The 21,728-nt window shown below is 41.2% G+C and overlaps 2 protein-coding genes across 7 annotated transcripts in view; both read right to left on the reverse strand.

Annotated features, from left to right (window-relative positions):
- LOC118096496 (CUB and zona pellucida-like domain-containing protein 1) overlaps nucleotides 1-5,323 on the reverse strand; it is a 35,764-nt gene extending 30,441 nt beyond the window's left edge. For all 5 annotated transcript variants that reach the window (XM_088670451.1, XM_088670450.1, XM_035138406.3 and 2 more), the window contains exon 1: nucleotides 5,196-5,323. In XM_088670451.1, the coding sequence (XP_088526577.1) occupies nucleotides 5,196-5,241 (46 nt within the window). In that variant the 5' untranslated portion in view covers nucleotides 5,242-5,323. The remainder of the gene's footprint in view (nucleotides 1-5,195) is intronic.
- Nucleotides 5,324-10,172: 4,849 nt separating this feature from the next.
- The window catches only part of LOC118096495 (scavenger receptor cysteine-rich domain-containing protein DMBT1-like), a 39,924-nt gene continuing 28,368 nt past the window's right edge, over nucleotides 10,173-21,728 (reverse strand). Inside the window, exons 15-20 of one of the 2 annotated variants that reach the window (XM_035138403.2) lie at nucleotides 20,159-20,318; nucleotides 19,008-19,228; nucleotides 17,610-17,782; nucleotides 16,351-16,739; nucleotides 13,353-13,630; nucleotides 10,173-11,659 (exon numbers count right to left, since the gene is read on the reverse strand). In XM_035138403.2, the coding sequence (XP_034994294.1) occupies nucleotides 11,502-11,659; nucleotides 13,353-13,630; nucleotides 16,351-16,739; nucleotides 17,610-17,782; nucleotides 19,008-19,228; nucleotides 20,159-20,318 (1,379 nt within the window). In that variant the 3' untranslated portion in view covers nucleotides 10,173-11,501. The remainder of the gene's footprint in view (nucleotides 11,660-13,352; nucleotides 13,631-16,350; nucleotides 16,740-17,609; nucleotides 17,783-19,007; nucleotides 19,229-20,158; nucleotides 20,319-21,728) is intronic. The other variant, XM_035138404.2, reaches the window with a different exon arrangement.

The following is a 21,728-nucleotide window of genomic DNA, read 5'->3' on the forward strand; positions in this document are numbered from 1 at the left end:
AACATCCAACTGCAGAGAGGCCAGGAGTAAAACACATTAAAAGGAAAACAAGCTAATCAACACCAAAGTAGAAATATATAGTGATTGAATTTACTAAAGCTACTACTGCTGAGCTTAAAAAAGGTTAAGGTTAACAGAAGAGTTTATTGTTTTATATAAATACATTTAAAGGTTATTAAAGACAACTAAGCTTCTCTATGACTGTGGGAAAGTATAATGAAAAATAATGATTAGGAATGAAAGGCTATTTCTGCAATAGTTGGGAGATGTGTAAATAATATCCAGGGGGAAGAACAATGAGTGTATTGAGCCTTGCTATGAAACTAATTTTTACAGTGTTTGTAGCCTGGCAGCATGTAATTCCTTTCTTCCTCTCCCTACCCACTGGTGGTGTGCTTTGAAATATTGGCTAGGAATCTGCATGTATGGCCTTGGGAGTGGGCTACTCCTTCATTTGATAAATGAGCAGTAAACAGGTTGTTGTTTTTTTGTTATCTCTCTAGCTTAAGAATTATCTAATATCTAACTATTGCTGTCGGTTTTCTAAAGCCAGATTAAATGTTTACCCATCTGAAGTGCTGAGGAGAATATTGGCTGGTGTCTCATACCCATACCTGTCAAGTTTCCCCCTTTTTAAAGGGAAATTCCCTTATGCTGAATAGGCTTCCTCGCGAGAAAAGGGAAAACTTGACAGCTATGCCCATATCGAGATAGGCTGTGCCCATGTTCCCAGGATGTTGAATATATGGAACATATTTTAATAAACTGTAGTTTGTATAAACAGGTTCGACAGCATCTAATCAATCCAATACTATCAGAACAACCTGGAAATTCTGACCTATTTCATGTCAAGGCTCTCCTTGAGGATAAGTTTGGTACTGTTACACTTCTCGGAGACAATAAAAATAAGAAATCAGTATGTACTGGCTAAAGCTCCTCTGTTGGCCAGCAAGGCTGCTCTTACTTACTTACTTACTTAATAATGTTTAATAGATTATTGTATTTTAATACATCTGTTGGAAGCCACCAGAGTGGCTGGGGAAACCCAGCCAGATGGGCGGGGTATAAATAATAAAGACCTTTAGAAGGCATCTCAAGGCAGCCCTGTTTAGGGAAGCTTTTAATGTTTGATGGATTTCTGTATTTTAATATTTTGTTGGAAGCCGCCCAGAGTGGCTGGGGGAACCCGGCCAGATGGGTGGGGTATAAATAAAAAATTATTATTATTATTATTATTATTATTATTATTATTATTATTATTATTAACTGTTAATATGTGCTATTGTTGTACTGTGCTGCCTGCTGCCTCTTCCCTTTTTCCCAATATACACAAAAATACTTCACCTTGAGGTTAGGGAGCAGGTAGGAGAGGGCAGAGTGCTCTTGAAAAGGCTAAGACCCAATAGATTTCTGCATCTCTTCCCACTGTGAATGGTGGTGGGCTGATCTTCAAGCCTCCATTATTGAACCCTTTGGAGAAGCCTTCACCAACCTGGTGCTCTTTGGATGTTTTTGGAAGCCTACTCCCATCAGCCCCATTCATGTTGTTTGGGACGGGAGTCATAGGGTAATGGCATCTGGGAGGCACCAGGTTGATGAAGACTGACTGCTCTTGAGAATTATGGCTGAATGCTCAGAGAAAGCTCTCAAGGGTTTTCAAGAATTCAAAAGTAATGCTTATGGAATGCAACCAACTGGGGTGGTGGAGAGTCCCTTGATGCTTTCTCAGCCACAAATAGCTGCATGGAGTGGATATTCTCCATAATGGGAAATATTCAAATGGGAAACAAAATATCTCTTTGCATTGACATAGATATTTGCTTCCATGCAAATTTAGTTAAGACAACCTCTATAACTACAGAAGTCGGAAACAGCTAGATGAAGCTGCTAGTCCAGCATTCTGCTCTGCCCGTGGGAAGCCTGCAAGCAGGATCTGAATGTAACAGCGACACTCAGTAACTAGAGTTATTTAAGGCAGATTCATGCAAAATACAATTCAAGCAAAAATGTTACACAGCATAGTACCTTGGACACTTAATATTAAAAAGTGGTGTATTTCCAATTAGTTAATTACAAAAATGTGTAAGTTGTGGCTGGTTCATTTTTAAAAATGGAAGGTTTTTAAAAATTGGATGCAACCCATGTTGGGAGTGATGACATGGGTGATACACAAGAAAACACAGAAAAGCATTTCCAAGTCATTGAATTCCTCCTCCCTAAACCAGTTTGAGTATACCATCACACACCACAGACGTCATGGTCACGCAACAACCTACGCTATTTCTGGCAGGGAGAGAGAGCAAATTCTGGCACTGACCAACCCTTGCCAACCTTTTCTTCCCATCCCCAGCCACACCTTCCCTCCTGGCTTCCCCCCTCTGTGTGGGTGGCAGGATCTGGCACACAGTGGTTCTTGTTTAAGACTGGTGCCCAGGAGAGCCTACAAAACAATAGTGGCAACTCGCATCAGGATATATTTCAGCACAGCTAGTCACTATACAAAACATTATTGAGCCAGGGAATTTATAGTCCAAATCAGCTGGAGTGGAACAACTACTTAAAAATTAGTTTTAAATAAGTGAGACCTACAACAAAAATGTTGGAGTGTGCAGTGGCCTCAGTTCAAGATTCCCTACTCTAATTCAGTTCCCCCTACCTAGGAATGAGCAAATCTGTGCATCTTGGTCTCTCCCCATTCCTCATGTTTCTAATCCTTTCAGTTTTTCACATTTCTAATCCATTTTGTAATTTCTAAAGTCCTCATAAAACTTATCAGCATTTTAGTGCAAATTTCTCTTAATATACACATGTGGAATGCATATTTGCCCCTTTGTACACATTTTTTTTGCAAAGCTATTTTCCCTAATACAGTATAATGCATTTCATCTCTAATTTTCACTTACATATGCATGTTTAGGCACCCTTTATCCTAGCCTATGCATTTGTGTACGCATTACTTATCCACAGAATAAGATCTCAAAGGATGGCTGTGTTTTAGTCTGTGTATTGTTTCAGAAAGTGCATGGTAGGTAGGTTCACCTTTAAATGTGGACTGAATCAAATTGCTCCCCTCTGCCCCTTGGCTTTCTGTACCTGCCCCCAACAGCCAATATTTATTGGCCCCTGAGGAATGCTTGGTCCACTTTTCTTCTGTAAAAAAAAAAAATCCATACAACTGCAAATCTTGGGTTTCCCCTAAACCTAATGATAGCCTCCTTTTTCATTTTTGGAATGCCATTTTGGCTCTATAAGATATGAGGCTTTCCCCCTTAGGATTGGGAATAGTGATCAGTTGTATTGATTGTGAAAGGGGCTAACTTTCCACAATTCTTCTAAACTGGTTTTAGAAGTGAATCTTCCATCCTATTGCCCATGATTAGGGAGACCCTGAATCTGTGCATGCAGGAAACCTGTGGCAACATCTGCTGGGACCAGGAGTGCCCACTTGGCCCGTGGACTGTGGGTGCCATGTTGCGTGCATGGCCTTGGCACCAAATTTTGTGGGTGCCCAGTCCCTTCATGGGGAATTTTGTGAGTGCTCAGGCATCCAGGGCCCCAGGGAGTTGGCGCTTATGGCTGGGACCTTCTAGGGACAATAGGGGGGGGAGATCCCATACCACATCTGTGCAGATGGATCAAAAACATGAACTTCAACTGGGCACATGCTGTAGAAGCTGCTACGCTCTGAAATACATCTAGTCCATTTTACATTGAGGTAAGAACTGCCTTTCAAGCTTGTTCTATAGGTAGTTTAAGTAGGAGCACAAATTTGATGCTCAGAGGTGCTGTTCTCTCGATGGTGTTTACCTAGAGCGAAGGGTGCCGGCTTCTGGGGCCAAGGCACTTTAGCCTCCTCCTCATCTTATTTTAGAAAGGGATAGGCCAGCTTCTCTGGACAATTGAGGGGACCCACATGACATCCTGAAATTGCACATCAGGATGTCATGCAGTGCCGCACGCGTGACATCAGGACATTGCACGATATCATATGCACGATGTCGGGATGTCACAGCAGGTCCCCTAGTCTGGAGAAGCTGCCACCACTGCCCAGAGCAGATCTTTTAAAATTAATGGACCTAACTCATTAATTTCAGTGTGTTTACTATATGTAAAACTTAGTCGAATACCACCCAATATGTTTGGGAAGATTCCTAACAAAAGAATGTTGACTTAGCTTCTAAATGACCTCTTTGAAAACCGTTTTTCTTTCAAGCCTCCAGTGGAGAGAGTTAGAAAAAGTTCCCTAAACAATCTACCTAGTCTACATATCATAACTATTCTCTGGCATCTAACTTCCCTGAATTTAATGCCAAATGTAATCAAAGTAATAAATCATTCAATAATTTCCCCCCAAACAAAGGCAAGGTTGCGAATTGAATAGAGTAATGGTTTTTAATTTATTTTCTAACAAACACTAACATACCAATCCGGCCGAAGTTCACCCCACTGAAACCAGTAGAATAAATTGGTTTTGACTAACTTATCCCATTGCTCTCAACAAGCTTTGCAGTCTGTTCCTGTTTCCTGAGAAACAAGTCAATGACACTTACTTCCCAGCAAGTGTGCATAAGCATGGCTAACTCTAGATGGATGCACAGACCATAATCTGAAGACCAAGTTCGCAACAAAGCAAATGACAGCCAATTTTCTACAGCAAAGTTGATACCTATGACTACCGTATTCCCCCCCTCCCAAAAAAATAATGTCCAAAATCTGGGAGCGTCTTATACATGGATAGATCTCTCCCCCCCCACTTTCTTAAATTGGAGTCCCCCAAAATAGGGGGCGTCTTATGCATGGGGGCGTCTTATAGACGGAAAAAATACGGTGTGCAGTAAAATGTTTAAGCAGTTCAGATATGAAAACAGTCAACATTCATTTCTTCACAGGAATATAGGAAGCTGCCTTATATTGAGTCAAATTCATTGGTCCATCTACATCAGTATTGTCTACACTGATTGGCAGCATCTCTCAAGTGTTTCAATCAAGAGACTTTCCCAACCCTACATGGAGATGCCAGGGTTGGAACTTGGAGCCTTCCCTAGCACTCAGCTAAAGACTTTGTCCTCTATTTCTCAATTCTGATTTAAGCATTTATTTTTTGAAATTGCTGTTCGACATTATATATGCAAGACAGAAAAGAAGGTGAAGCAAATATCTCTTTCACACACACAGAGAGAGAGAGAGCACATTACCTGATGCTGAAAGTAGCACCCAAAGGAAGATCACAATGTGATCCATCTTGGGTTAAGAGTCCAGGAGAATTAGAAGTAGTAACCTTCGGCATAAAGACACCTGATTATATATAGTGTGGGGGGGTCTGAAATTTGATCTGCCCTTTTTCGTCAGCTCCTAGGAAAAGGAAGTTCTCTAGAAGGACTTTCGCGATGCCAAACAATGTTTGTTAAACTATGCCAACAATACAAGTGCATATCAATGCCACTTCTCTTATCTTTAATTTTTTATACTTGTTGTGTAAACAGTCCTCAATATGAAGCCCAGTGCTTGTCACTCTCTTTCTTCCTCTCTTTTTTTTTTAAAAAGGGGGGGCTATTTTCCAGAAGGAAATAAGTGTGAATTAGATATCATCAAGTGCACCTACTTGTCACTTCATTGGGGGAATGTCAGCAGGCAAAATTGTCTTAAGGGGAGTGTTGTTGCACAAGAAATATTTGTGCCCATATGTGACCAGGATCTAGAGAAACACACAGCTACTTCTGGGTGCTGAACTTGAGCTTTGGGCTTCTGTTTCTTGAAGTCATTCATACCAGTTATTAGCTGTGAGAGAATGTGGCTGCTTTTAAAATGATGGTAATTGCTTTTAGAAGTTCTTGGTTGTTGTCTTTAATAATTCTATTTTTAGTTGTTCTGCTACTTGGTTGTTTGATGCCCTGAGCTCCTTTGGAAGGAAGAGTGGGATACAATTCTAATAAATGAATAAAATAACTTGACATATTTTTCAGATTTCCTCTATATTTTATGCTGGGTTGGGAATTGGGCTTTCATATACAGTGCAGGAATGCAGAGGTTACTGATACAGTCCAGATTACTGATACTGATACATTCCAAGTTACTTCCTGTTCCTTGAACCAATCCAAATTAGAAACTACTAGGGCCAGGGGCAGGGGAACAGGGTGCGGTGGGGGTGGTCCACCCCAGGTGTCACCACTGAGGGGGTGACAAAATGCTGGGCGGCACTCACCATGGGGCCTGCAGCCACGCCTCTCTCCTGAGAGTGACGCAGCGGCCTGGGCGCCCGCAGGCTCCGCGCTGCCCCAAACGGTCCACCTGCCGCCTCCCCCTCGGCTCTAGGGTGCTTGAGTGGGAGGAGGCAGGCACACTCCTCGGAGGCCCTGCGGAGCATCCTGCCCCAGCTGACCCCACCCCACAGGCAGCTGGCCCTGCCCCTGGGCGCAGGGCAGGGCACACGAGCCGTCCCAGGCACCCAATCGGCTTGCTCCGCCGCTGACTAGGGCAGTGGTCCCAACCTTCCCCCCCCCAGACCATTTCAAAACTACTGCAGGTCTTTTTCTCCCTATTGTAGCATGCGTACTGTGCTGTACTAGATTCTGCATGAGTGTTAATTGCATTTTTATAGCTTCTTTTATTTTTTATATATCACACTCAATAGAATTCAAATGATAATACAATAAATAAAAAAGCAATTTAAAGGCTATAAAATATAAATGCTTAATGCAGTAGATATGCCACCTCCCATCTTCAACCACATATCTGAAGACATGCCACAGATAACATGAACAAAGTTTGCAGAACACTGCTGGTCTATGGACCAGGGCTTGGGAACCTCTGTAGCAGGGTAATTCAACAAGAAGATGTTTCTCCTTATGATTGCCTCCTTTCTAAGGCCAGAACATTCATGGGGACTACATATATAGTTTAGTTATAGTTATATAGTATATGGTTTCTGTAAATTTGTTTGCACCACATTAATTATCGCCTTGGAATTTTTGCACATATTCTCTGAGTATTTGATCAAGCAAGTAGAAAGTCAAGACTGTTGAATGCTGAAAAATAATCAAAATGAATGAATAGGTAAGGTGTGAAGATAATGTATCTGGAGCCAAGTACTGAGCACTGCAAAGACAATAGTACATATTTAAACAGGTATTGTGAAAGATAAGGTAGTAGAGACAGCCAAGAATGGAAAATCGGATGATGAATAAAGAAAGAAAGAAAGGGGTTGCAAGCAGGTCAAGGACATTTCAAGGCTTTGCCAATTCAGGTGGCAAGAAGGAGATGGGAAACTACTCAAGCAAACCTCAAACCAAACTATCTGATATTTATTAACAACAATTTCTGCAAAGAAGCATGGCATTTCTAAACATGGGAAGTTTACAAGAAAATTCCATTAATGAGTATTTAGGGAGGGCCAGACAAAGAACAATTTAACAACTATTTTATTCCTGATTCACATGAATGGTAGTCTTGTGACAGTTTTAAAAGCAGCCTTCCAGAAAAAAGAGCCTTAAAAGAGCCTGCTGGATCAGGCCAAAGGATTATCTAATCCAGCTCTGTGTTCTCACAAAGGCCAACCAGATGCCTTAAATTTCCACAAGCAGAATTTAAGTGCAACAGTCCCCCCCCTTGAATTCCCAGTGAAAATAGAACAAAGCCAACATGACTGGTAGCTGTTGGTAGCCTTGTCCTCCATAAATTGGTTTAATCCTCTTTTAAGGCCTTCCCATTTTGTTTTCCATTAATGCCTGTTGTAGGAGCAAATGCAGGCAACAACCATTTTACATGTGTTCAACATGCGCGCAACTGCACACACACACACACACACACACACCACTGCAACCTGGAAGTGGCCAGAAAAGGTGGTGGGATGGGAGCAGGGCAGCGGCAGGACAGGGGCAGAACAGGACATAACAGGGCAGAGCAGGCTTGTGTGTGCTCCGCCAATGTGTGCAGGGGTCAAGAATGTAGCACCCATGCAAAATGGCTGTTGCTTGTTGTTGTTGTTTAGTCGTTTAGTTGTGTCTGACTCTTTGTGACCCCATGGACCATAGCACGCCAGGCACTCCTGTCTTCCACTGCCTCCCGCAGTTTGGTCAAACTCATGTTCGTAGCTTCAAGAACACTGTCCAACCATCTTGTCCTCTGTTGTCCCCTTCTCCTAGTGCCCTCAATCTTTCCCAACATCAGGGTCTTTTCCAAGGATTCTTCTCTTCTCATGAGGTGGCCAAAGTATTGGAGCCTCAGCAATAGTCGGCTTGTACCAGACTTTAACTATGCATTGTGTGAAGTTCTTTTTGTTGTCCAACATTCAATTGAATTTGATGACCCCAAGTTCTAGTATATTGAGACAGAGAAAAATATTTCCCCATCCAATTTATTCACACCACACATAACTAAACACACCTCTCTCACACTCCTGCTTTCTCACCTCTTCTCTACACTAAAAAGCACCAAAAGTTATGTCTTCATAGAGTTGCTCTATCCACTTGAATCATTTTGGTTGCCATTTTCTGAACCTTTTAGAGCTCCACAATATTCTTTTTGAGGTAAGACAACCGTCAACTATAACTGTATACAATACACCGGGTGTGGTTGTACCATAGAATTATATATTCATAATGATCCTTTCCCCTAATGATTCCTAGCATGGAATCTACCCTTTCCACAGCTGCCTCACACTAACATCTTCATCAAGCTTGTAGCTGGTCAGGCACCATTAATTCACACCCTATGAGCACATATGTGAAATTAATACATTTTGGTTTCAATTTGCATCAAAGTACACTTGCTCACATTGCATTGCATTTGCCATTTTACTGCCGATTCACCCAGTTTGGGAAAATCCTTTTGGGGCTCTTCACAACCCCCTTTTTTATTTTAACTACCCTGAACAAGTTGGTATTCATGAGTTATTCAGTTTGGTTTTCATCACTGTTAGTATGTTTTAAGGAGTTTGCTGTAGAGTGGTAAAAAGAAGGAGGCTGATATAGCAAGAGACTGCACATAAAATGAGCCATCCTTTAATCAGGCAAAATGGCATCATGGTTAGAGGAAGGCAATCTATTTGCAGAAGTAGGATTATATACATTCCTGCTTGGTTAAGAACTACAAGGCCAAAATCGTGCCTTGCATTTATCCAGGTAGTCACATGTTGTTTAGGTACTGTATATGGTTTACTAGTACACACACAAATCTACTCATGGGATGCAGATGAACTTTTAAAAACCAGATTTTGTTTTGTATTAGAATTGGTCATTATAAAATTCTATCATTTTTATACTACTTTTGCAGCAATCCATGCATACATATTTTAACTGGAAATTCAACAGAAAGAAAGAAAGAAAACCTTTCCTTTGCAGTTTTCCTCTTATTACCTTTTGTAATGTGTTGTCCTGAGCAGATCTCCAATGACTTTTCTTAATCATGCTTTTATCCCCTGATTGATATCTTGCTTACTTACTCACTCACTCCCAGGTTTCCTAATCTGCTGCTGGATTTGGTAAAGTATCCCCTTGATGGTCTTTACACCTTGATTTATTCCTCAAGTACTATTTTTAAATGATATTTCTGCAGGGAGAGAGCCTAAGACATTTTAATCCTTATGGCTGAAATGTCCAATGGCATCCCCACATGGTGATAATAAATAAACCAACCAAATAATTCCCTTTGGCCACCTACCGTAGTAGCTTCATGCTGCCCTGTTCCACTCCCAGCTTTAAGTTCTTTCCTTATAAGCATCTTCCCCAAACAATATTTAGGACTTTCCTCTTCTGCCCTTGATCTCTCATACAAAGCCTTAAGCTAAAGTATGTAATACTTCAATGGTTCATTATTCTCCCCCTCCCCCACCCCAAATTCCCCCTTGTCAGTTCTTCACTGGTCATATTTTAAGCTGTGTAATCCTTTGAGGAAGAAGGATGTGCAAGACTTTGGCTCACTGCAAATCCTAAACTTGGAACCTGGTGGGTGTTAGGAATTCAGTCTGTTTACAAATAACAAACCTCTAGCAGAGAACCACTGGGAAACCAGTCAGATCACCGGGGAAGCAATTAGCAGCAATCAGCAAGCTTAGTTATGTGGTACTTCCTTCTCCTTCCGTTTTGCGTCACCCCTTAACAGGAGCTAGATCTGACATGTGGCTTGTATCTCTTCTGTTTCCCAAATGGAATAAGCAATCACATAGTAAGCAGAACTAATATTCTAACATTTCTTTATAAAGTATATGATCTTTGTAATCTAAAGTACAATACAAGTCTACAGTTTACAAATATACTGTTAAAATTTCCAGAGGGGTGGTCAGTTTCATGCCAGGGTTCTGTGAAAAGGGACTATCCTGTGGGTTCTCTTACTGGACCAGAGCCTTGGATCTGGTAGGAGTGACAAAAGTCTAATGATGTGTTTCCCATGGAATGAATTGTTCAACTATTTCTCATTAAGCTTTCTGAGTGGTTAGAAAGGTGGCAAGGGAGGAGGAGATTTCTTGCTGCTCCCACAGCTAAGGATCTTGCCATCTAGGTGTCTGTGTGTGGAAAGAGCAATCAACTGCAGCTTTGAAACATACAAAGAAGGCACAGAAACAGAGAGCTGTGTTTGACCCATGTAATCTAGCAACATTCTGGGATACTGGTTTGTCTCCCTTAGAGTCCTGATGTGGGAGCAGTGAACTTTATCTGTTGGAGTGTTTTCCCTTCGTTTCCATCTATGCTTAACCTACACATTTGTAAATAAACTCAAATATTACAAAGCTCCAGAGGATCAGGGGATCAGGATGAGAGGTGGTCCAGGCAGGATGAGAAAGAGAGAAAGAGAGAGTTAGAAAATTGCCATCCTGTCCTTCTATTCATGGAATCCTCGGCTGGATGAAAGAACCCTCAAGGAGTGGAGGGGCACAATTGAATAAAATCCTAAGAAGGTTTATCCACTTTACCACAAACCGTTGAGATGCCCTTGTTTACCAACACATATTGTCATTTTTGACAGTTATACAAATTGACATAATGAAAACTTTATGTGGTATGTCATTTACAAAAGGTATTAACTAAATGCAGTACTGACTACTAATACTGGATATTGTTTCAAGGAACTTGGCAGAAATTTCATAAAAATAGCTCGAGTTCGGAATATGAGACTCTTGGTGAGATTAATTTTTATTCCTATTTTGTGTTGTACTTCAGGTCCTTGTCTAACCTGAATTCATCCATCTACATATATTCATGACAATGTGTAAAATCTAGTAAAAAAGTAAAAATACCAATGGAAGAATTAAGCATATTTTTTAAGCCCCCCTCCAATACATTTTCCTGCTTCTGTATTTTCATGTAAAAGCAAAAATCAAGATAAAATCACAAGACTATTGAGACCCGCGATGTATCTTTCAAGTGATGCATATTCAATACAGATTCTTCTTGCCAACCGCCAAGGCCACAATCCCACCAACAAATAGCTGTACCTAAACTCATGGAAATAAATGAGTTTAAGCTTGCTTGACTTGGTGTTGGATTGAGTCCCAAGGTTTTAAGTGCTCACATTATCTCATATGGAATTGGTCTTCTCAATTTATTTTTCAAAATGAATCCTGCGACGGTCATGACAACAACTGCCAAGACGACTGCGGCAACAATGTATGGTGCATGTGAATCATTATGAGGGTCCGCATTTCCTTGCAGCTCTTGTTTTGCCTCTGCAAAATTAAAAAGAAAAGATGTGATGCATTATCTGCTTGAACTGTCATGGAATTGCATCATTCTAGTTCCCTAGAAGACAATGGACCATTGACTTCCATAGCACTATTTTTAATATATATATATAAAATGCACAGTAACTTTCCTGACCACACTGTTGTTCTCCTCCAAGATCCTGTACAGCATAGAAGCACTGCTTGAGGACAGAACATCTTTGCACCACAAGGATAGTGACCCCAACAGCAGATAGAAGGAGCAGTGGGCAAATGGCTGGCTATGAAGCATGGATTCTTCAAAATCAACTTTGTTGGACTGGTCATGTTGTTCGGATGTCTGATTATTGTCTTCCAAAGCAACTACTCTATTCCAAACTTAAAAATGGAAAGTGTAATGCTGGTGGTCAACAAAAGAGGTTTAAAGACTCTCTCAAGGCCAATCTAAAAAAAAAAAGTAGTATAAACACCGACAACTGTGAAACACTGGCCTGTGAGTACTCCAATTGGAGAACAGCCTTTATCAAAGGTGTCATGGGCTTTGAAGACACTCGAACTCAGGAGGAAAGGGAGAAACGTGCTAAGAGGAAGGCACACTTGGCAAACCCTCACCATGATCAACTCCCACCCAGAAACCAATGTCCCCACTGTGGAAGGATCATAGCTGCCAAGTTTTCACTTTTCTCGCGAGGAAGCCTATTCAGCATATGGGAAAATCCCTGTAAAAAAGGGATAACTTGGCAGCTATGGAAGGATGTGTGGATCCAAAATTGGCCTCCACAGCCACTTATGGACTCACTGTTAAAACTGTGTTCATGGAAGGCAATCTTACTCGGCTACGAGTGATCACCAGAGAAGAAGCATGGGTGACTGTTGGGAGCTGAACCTATGAGTCCACTGTGGAGGGTAGATAATATGCTGGAGGGCACAGCTGATGGACAGGGCCACATTAAGAAGGCATGTAATGTAACAAGGTTAGGTGAGGAAGTACTATTAGATGAGAGTGCTAAAATGCATTATAAGCATTTTTAGGGCTTTGAAACAGTGCTAGCCAGGATGATGGTAATAATGATGATTTCAGCTTATACCCTGCACCCCTATAGCTCTCATTCTCTCAAAGCTACAGGACACATTAATTGCTCTGCCTTAACCTCAACAACCTGAAACAGATCTGAAAGAGGGATGGGGTTTTCTGAAAATCTCAATGCCATGCTTATCCATATATATATTTTTCTAATTCCCATCTCACTTCTTAATCTCAACAAGCAGCATAATGCTCAATATTATATGCATTGTTATATGCATATGCACTCTAGGAGGTCTCCTAAGGTAACTAGCTCATTAAGAGATGCACACAACTATGTGTACGACTATAAAATAGGCATGTACTACTAATATGAATTGATATTGCAGAAATATAATACAGCATAAAACTTGATACTTTTGAATGCATTATACAATATATTAATTCATATATATTAGTTTTTCAATATAATTATGCATATAAATTGAGCTTTAAAAAAACAGCAACAAGTGATTCAGATATAATTGGGTGCTTAATGCAGTATTCTAATCAGGTTGGAACTGCCAAATTCTGTGCATATATCCATTTAAAATACATTCCTCCTTATCCCTACTCTAGAAGGGCATTGATTTGTATTTAAAAGAGATTAAAGAACTCTATGGGAAGCAAAATTACCAGAATTTCTATTCTTAATGCCATTCTTCTGTAGTTCAATTGGCCCAATGATGACATCCATTTTTTCCTCGTAGGAGCTTGTATGTCTCTTAGATCTAGGCAGATTCAGACAACCCTGAGAACATCGGGAAGAATAGTCATAGGCTCTGCAAACCACCAGTTTGCACTGCAGGTAAACTGATGGATATTTATACATGAAGTCAAAGGCTTTGAAGGAAAACCGAACAACATAATTGTATGGGGAATAATAGGTCCGATATGTAGGATCATTAACGCACCTGCACAAATAACAAAATAATAAAATTAGTTTACACTAATTAGTATTCAATTCACATCATATAGTTAATGTGGTACAATGAAGAAATAAAAGTAGCACTTTGAACAGTTCTGAAATAAAACATACAAGTGTCACTTTAACATAATATGAATAACATTAATATGCTTGATTTCAAGGGCATGCCTGCCGTGCTTTAATTGAAGTAGATATCAATGATTTCTCACTCTGAATTAAAACTGCACAAAGCATATTGACAGAAACATTCACCATAACTGCTAACTTCCCCCACTTGTTCTTCAGTAGTAAACTAAGCAGAGAAGAAGTTCAAATATTTAAAACGTGAAATATGGCAACCCTATGAAAACACGTAAGTAAATGATCTGTTGAGGTGGTATATTGCGAACTCACTTTTCTGTTCTTTACCATCCTTTTAATTTGCAAGGCTTTGCTTTCCCAAGGAAAGCAAAAACTTCTGTAAGTGTAACCTTTATTATGTCAATTGCATAACAGTTCTTCAAAACAGGTGTCCAGCTCTAAGTTTCACTTTCCTGAAAGTAACCATACACAGCACATGCCAAATTATATATTGAGTCAAAATTTGCTACAAGGAACAAGGAACATCTTGGTTCATGCAGAGGTACTATTTTGAACTAATGCACAAAATGTCACATGCCTTAGAGTATTCTGAGCGTCTCATTTTAATCTCAAGGAAATTATTATAGTAATATAATTTAAATGTAGATGTTTTGGAAGCTTGAAGGTGTCAGATCAAACCTGAGTGAGGGTTTGTGACTAATGCAAGCTTCGGTTAGTCAATAATTTGCTACATCAGTATACTAGTTTAGTATCCTTTTGGAGTGGCTGTCAGTGGCACTGGTTTGCGGTGGTGGTTCCATTCCTACTTGGATGGATGTTTCCAGAGGGTGATGCTTGGGGAGTGATCTTCAGCCCTCTGGAGCAGGGTTCATCGGAGTTCAGTTTTATCCCCTATGCTGTTTTACATCTACATGAAACTGCTGAGTGGGCTTGGAGTAGGTTGTTAGCGATGTGCTGATGGCACACATCTCTTCTTCTCCTTTAACATCTCCAGGTGAGGCAGTGGATGTGCTGCACTGTTGCCTTGCCCTGGTAATGGACTGTATGAGAGCCAACAAACTGAAGCTCAATCCAGTTCACGGTCAGTTCACTAAACTGGATGGATGGAATGTTGCCTGCTCTTCATAGGGTTACACTCCCTCAGAAGGATTGGGTACACAACTTGGGGGTCCTTCTGGATCCTTTGCTGTTGCTTGAGGCTCAGGTGGCCTCAGTGGCACAGAGTGCCTTCCATCAGCTGCACCTCTATCTAGACAGGGACAGCCTAACTACTGTTTTCTGTGTTCTGGTAACCTCTAGGTTGGATTACTGCAATGTATTAAATGTGGAGCCACCACTGCATTGGAAGACCTGTCACTCAAGCTGGACAGAGTGGAAGATACCAGTAGTGGGAGGTGCGATATTGCTCTTTATTTTTGCTGCGGCAGCTGCAGGCTGGTGCAGCAGAGAGGCCCAGATAAGACCCCTCTCCAATTGTTGGACCAGATTAGGATCTAGCATCTCCACCCCTCCTGCCACCAGTCTGTCCTGTTTTGAGGATTTACATTGCTACCACTGGCAGGAACAACACCAGCAACAGGCTGTCAACAGCATGTGCCCTTGGTGAGCACAGGAGTGAAACTCCCCCGCCTGTAGATATCAGCAGTTCTGCGTAGAGGAATGCCTCTGCTGCCTCCTAACTGCTCCATCCTTCCCAGCGGAATGGATCATGAATTAGGTTAGATGTATGTCAACTTTTTTAAAAAATAATCTTTATTTTCCTTTAAAAATACAGAACGAAATCATAAAAATATAGAATGAAATCATAAAAAGAAATCATAAAGAAAAACAAAATCATAACAAACTCATAACCCACCACATTCAAATCTTAGCATAACGTAACTTAATCTTGACAAAAAAACAACATCTTAACATAAACACAAACAATAAAATAACCACAAACAATAAACAAACCAAAATAAACATAATTTAAACATAAATATAAATAATAACCCTTTCTTCTTAGATGTATGTCAACTTTAGAATGGTCCTGTCAGGGGGGTGTTGTGGCTACTCTTGAGTATGATGCTCCAGTCCGTGCTGCCTTTAAGAGTTTTATTGTGCATACTACCGTATTTACAGTGCAGAGATATCAGAAAACATGACCGCCTAGTCACTGGAAGGAGGGGTCTCCCCTCTTGCTGGCTGGGGCGGTGCCTGGGCTCCGGCCCCTCATCCGCTGTCCCTCGACCACAGCGGTGCCAAGGCTCTGATGCGTCTCTGCGCCCTTCCTGCCCGCTCTGTTCCCCAGAGCGTAGCCAGGGCTCGGACGCCTCACTGAGCCCTCTCTCCATCCTGCTCCATTCCTCATTTCCTCCTCCTGACCCGCTGCTAGTGCTGTCACTGGGCAAAGTGCTGGTCAGGATGACGGGGGGGGGGAGGCTCCCTGTAGGGAGTCCCCCTGACTGTAGGGAGTCCCCCTCAACTGTTTTCCTACTTTGCGGCCTCTGGCTGGAGTGACAACACGATTAAAATGGCATGCCTAATGAGATCTAATATTTATCCCACATATATGTTTAGAAATGAAAAGCAATAAAGATTAACACAGTTAATATGACAGACAATATATAAGGTGAAAATCCTTACCCATTCTTGATGATATCATAAGTCAAAGTTGTAAAATCATTGTAGTTGGGTGATGCTTTACATGTATCCAGAAACAGCACCAGATTTGGGTCAGAGTTATGAAGAGTAACTTGCAGATATAAATCCTGATTCAGTTCAACATAATAAGGTGAGTCATAGACTGGATATAAGAAGGAGTTGGAGGTATAAAATGTGATGTTCACTTCGTATTGTCCATATCGAGTTTCATTGATCTCCTGTACATCATTAGCGACATACATGGTTTCTATCCAAGTGTTTTTCAGCATCTTGCAGCTAACATGGAAGTGAAGATCCCTTTTCCTTTTAATTATGTATCCTGAAGCAGTTGCCGTGATCAGGTTTGAATAAATAATAGTATCAGCATCTGCCTGTTTGAAACATCCGGGGGGGGGGGAGCGGTTAACATACATTTCTGATGTAAGGATGTTGCCATAGCACTGTAGAATTTGCTGCAGCCAGTCTTAATGCTACCTTTGCACAAAGCAGCCCCACCACCAAGTTGCCTCTTCAAGCTGTAGGAATAATTGTCTAAGCCAATGGTAGCACTGGGGATGCTACTGAATTCTCTATACAAATATTATTTGTATCAACTGTTGTTCAGAATTAAGTGTGATGATAGTCCTTCCTTGTTTCAAAATGCCAACTTACTTATCCCACAGTGAGAGCTTGAAGTGTGTCTGCTAAGTCTTACTGCTCTGAACATACAGCTAACTCATATGCCGTATTGCTGTTCTTCCCTTGAACCATGCAACCCCCAACACAGCAGAGATTGGGGTTTCTGATGGTGCCCATTCAACATCCCATACTCATACTACATTTGCAGCAAGGGATCTTGTGATCTGGCTCCTTTCCATGCTGCCAATGTAACATGAATAGCCCAGGCTATTCAGATGCTAAAAATCAAACTAAAAATATTTTCTTATGTGACTATTTGTTGTACAAAGATCTAAGGGGGGGATTCTGGGCTTTCAAATTTCAGCAGCCAAAAGTCAGTGCTCCCCCCCCATGCTAAATTATTGTTGCAGCACCCTCTGCACAGCCTTCTTGGCTCGGTGCCCAGTGCAAATTAACCAGTTACGCTCCCCTAAATCCGTTTCTGTGTATCTACATGAATTGGGCAACATGTTTCAGTTTGTTGGCATTGCCCCAGTTGAACCCCTGAAGCCCTGCTTTTTCTAAACAAGAAAAAGAAAAGAAAGAAAGGCATGCATATAGAAATCAAATATAAATCTTCATACGTCTCTTCTGGTCTGACAGCCATTGTACCGTATGTTGAAAACAACATAATATGGTGTGATCCTAGGTGGGCAGGATGGGTCAATCAAGTGGACATTCCATGGAGAATAGCCTACAGAGGTCAGGTGACTTCTACTTATTATAGCTTGCATATATTCTGGTCCACAAAGAAGAGCTAGCAAGGAGAGAAAGGATGTGGTATTAGTGCACTAAAATAAAACAAGACAATACATTATTATCCTTTTATGAAGGCAATGCCATCCATCTTTATTGTACTGTACAGAGGAACACAAAGTTCCCTGACATATACGTCCTTACATTTTTCCTATCTGCCACTTTTATTATGTAGTTTCTATCATATGCTGAAGACACACCTCTTTTTCCATGGCCTTTGACGCCTGAGAGAGATATATTTTAGTGCCCACTTTAGTCTTATGACTGTAACAAAACAGTTAAAACAATTTTTTTTAGAATGTAAGTGTATGCAGATTGTAATATCATGGGGGGGGTGTCCGGGGGGGGCTCGCAATGATGTCATAATATCAATATTGTGACACACACACCGCCATAAATGTTTTTGTGTACTTGGGCTTTTGTGGGTTGTGAGAGAAGCCTAGGCTTCCTTGGCAAATGAGCATGATCTCCTTTTTCTCATCCAAAAAGCTACCCATGTATTACTCAGCAGTAGCAGATGGCATGATAGGCTGATCACCTAACCTCCAGTCATCTCATCACTGCTGCCTATTGGAAGTCAGAGAGGTATTGAAGTGGCAGTGAGGTCAGCAGGATGAAAATGCACCAATAGGAGCACTGAAATGGCTCTGTCAGTGCATTTGCATTCACCCCCTCTTACTCTATACCCTAAACATATTTGCTTTGAACTAATTCCCAGTGCAATCAATACATTTTCTTTTAAAGTAAGCAACATAGCCTGGGGGTTGAAGTATTTGGTGTGTGTAAGCCAATGTAAGCTATATAACAATGGTCTGAAGACGAGTGTTTCCACTGGTGGACTGTGGGCTTTCAAATTTCAGTGGCGCCCTGTGCAAGGCCAGAATTTAATGCCCACTCCCACCCCAGCTTCTCGCCTTCCATTCTAAGTCATTGTTATGCCACCCCCTGTGGCATCCTCTCAAGTCGACACCCTGTCCAGGTGAACTGGTCACGCGCCCCTAAATCAGCCTCTGGTGCTTCTGAAGCTAAGAGAGTCTGACAAGCAGTTCCTAGGTACACATGTAAGCCAAATGCAAGTTATGGATTCCAAACATAAAAATATGGAGTTGTTTTTTTTAGTGACAACAGAAAAACCCAATACAATACCAAGAAAATTTGTGATTCTTTAACTAAATTGAATGACAACAATCTGGTAACAGAAAAATGTATTGCAAAATTGCACTTACTTGTATTATGATTTGCTGGGATGGTGTAATAGTTTGCAAAAAACCCTCTCTCTGTGATGCTATGATCACTGTGAAATCTAACCGTCAACATGTTGAAGGTTGATGTAAAGGTTTGGTAAGAGCCAGAGCAAATCTTCCCAAGCATAGGAGAGTTATGGAGTGTTCCATCATAGATTTCGATATAATCACAGGGGCAGCTATGTGTATTACATGATGCTAGTCTAGAAATCAAACAAGAACGTGATATTTACAGCAATGTTCACTGATCATGATGAATTAGACTCTACACTTGCAATTCCTTTAAGCTACTATCACATAACAGACTCTTTATTTTGGGGTGTTATGTTGCTCAGATACTAGACAAACAACAGGAGACAAAAGAAATAGAAAAGCAAGCAGGACTTTGTTTGTCAAGGCATGGCACATCACAGTTCAGACATGGAACACAAAGCCCTTGAATATGCTAAGTAGGAAGAAAAGAGTGCATCTGAGTACATTTGGGTGCTATCATGTTACAACACACCTGGATTTACAAGGTAGGGCTGTAAGCATGCTACGTCACAAGCAGGGTTCAACCCTTACTCCCCCCCTCTTTTTCAGCAAATAAGCTTGTCCTCAGTTTTCTAAAATACGATATGCTGCAGTCTTAGTATAAAAGCTGGGGATTTAATGCGCTTATAGTACTCTAATAGGGAACCAATGAAACTGACAGCCAGTTTTGGGTGATAATAGATTATAGACCATAGAAGGAGCTAGAAATGCTAGCAATCACATTCACAATATACAATTAAATGACATATATAAGGCCCATGGCTCCCCCCAAAGAATCCTGGGAACTGTAGTTTGTTAAGGGTACTGGGAAATGTAGCTTTGTGTGGGGTAAACTACAGTTTCTTGAATTCTTTGGATGAAGTCATGTGTTTTAAATGGCAAATGCATTGTGGTCTTTTTTGCCTAGAATCTAAGGTTTGGTGTTCAATCATGGACTCACTGGATGGTCCTGGTCACATCTACTGTTTGCCTCCCAGCTATAATCTCACCCTCTTTTTGAATATATATGTAATGTTGTATCTAGGAAAACTACTATTAATAATAATAATTAATTTCATTTTGAGACTATGAATTATGGGCAATGTTAGAACTTTACTTACTGAAGTGTTTGGAAAGTAAGTGATACGCGAGAATTGCTTCCTACTCGGATTTCCCATACGCAGTCGGCATTGTTTGGGTAGTTGGATGGAAAAAACGGACTTTGAAATGACCCAGATGAATGTGCGAGGAAACCACCACAAGAATAATTTGTTGTGGGAGCTAAGAAATAAAACACAGAACACATTTTGTTACAGACATATGGAATATATGGAATATTCTAGAAAATATTATAAACTTGCCATGATCAATTGCTTGTTACACCCAGAAGCCAATGTTCCTTACTGAGAAAGCCACATGTTGCAATCAGGGTTGGCTTATATTTCAACCCTGCTTAATATTCTGAAGTAGTTGCTTGGTTGAGTGGGACGTGGGTGGCACTGTGGTCTAAAACACTGAGCCTAGGGCTTGCTGATCAGAAGGTCAGCGGTTTGAATCCCTGCAATGGGGTGAGCTCCCATTGCTCGATCCTTGCTCCTGCCAACCTAGCAGTTTGAAAGCATGTCAAAGTGCAAGTAAATAAATAGGTACCACTCCGGCGGGAAGGTAAACGGCGTTTCTGTGCACTGCTCTGGTTTGCCAGAAGTGGCTTAGTCATGCTGGCCACATGACCTGGAAGCTGTACACCGACTCCCTCGATCAATAAAGCGAGATGAGCACCACAACCCCAGAATCATCCACGACTGGACCTAATGGTCAGGGGTCCCTTTACCTTTACCTAGGTGCTTGGTTACTGCATCACTTTAACCCATAGTTAAGCTTAGCTATGGTTTATTAGTGAATGTGCAGTGACTTGTGCACACTCCTAAAATCATGGCCACTTCACTTCTCCCCTGCTTCTAATGCAACTGCCCTGGTAGGAGCTAAGCCATGATCTACCTTAGTATTGCGTCCAAACCTGGATTCATGGGTTTCCCACCCACCACCTCCTTCAAAACCATGAGTAGTAAGCCAGGAACAAAACTTGCTTGCTGCTCATGGTTTGTTTGGAGAGAAACAAAGCACAAACCTAAGTTTAGGCTAAGGATTCAGCAGAGCATTTTATCGTGGATTCAGTCCTAGTGTTAAAGATGAAGACTTAGACACCCTATACTTTGGCTTATCTAGCAGTGCCATCTTAAAGAGAGAAGGGCGGATTCTCTGAATGGCCATGTGGCCACTAGGATGCTCAGTCCAGTGAAAGGGATACACCCAGTAATGGACAGCAGGATGGCTTAGTGCCACTCACTTCGCCTCCACTCACTACTGCTTATAGAAGGTGGAAGGTCAACACTCTGCAAAGTTACTGGCACAAAAACTGTATTGGATTTGCATCAGCCTTGCCACTACCTCATTCCTTCTCTAACACCCCAGTAAGCAGCACCAACAGAACCAGCTGGTGGTAAGTTGAGCAGTACTTGTCCACCCCACTGTCTGCTGCTGGTGACATCCACATGCGCAAAGGAATATTATTGCAGAAATGTCTGCCTCTGTACAAAGGAAATGGGGAGATCTTTTGTGAATGACCTTGTATCAGGTGTTAAAATTTGTGGCTAAGGGGAGGTTTTATTCTCTCCCTGTAAACATGTAAAA

Source organism: Zootoca vivipara, chromosome 5 (assembly GCF_965207765.1).
Source record: "Zootoca vivipara chromosome 5, rZooViv2.hap1.1, whole genome shotgun sequence".
Classification (NCBI taxonomy): domain Eukaryota; kingdom Metazoa; phylum Chordata; class Lepidosauria; order Squamata; family Lacertidae; genus Zootoca; species Zootoca vivipara.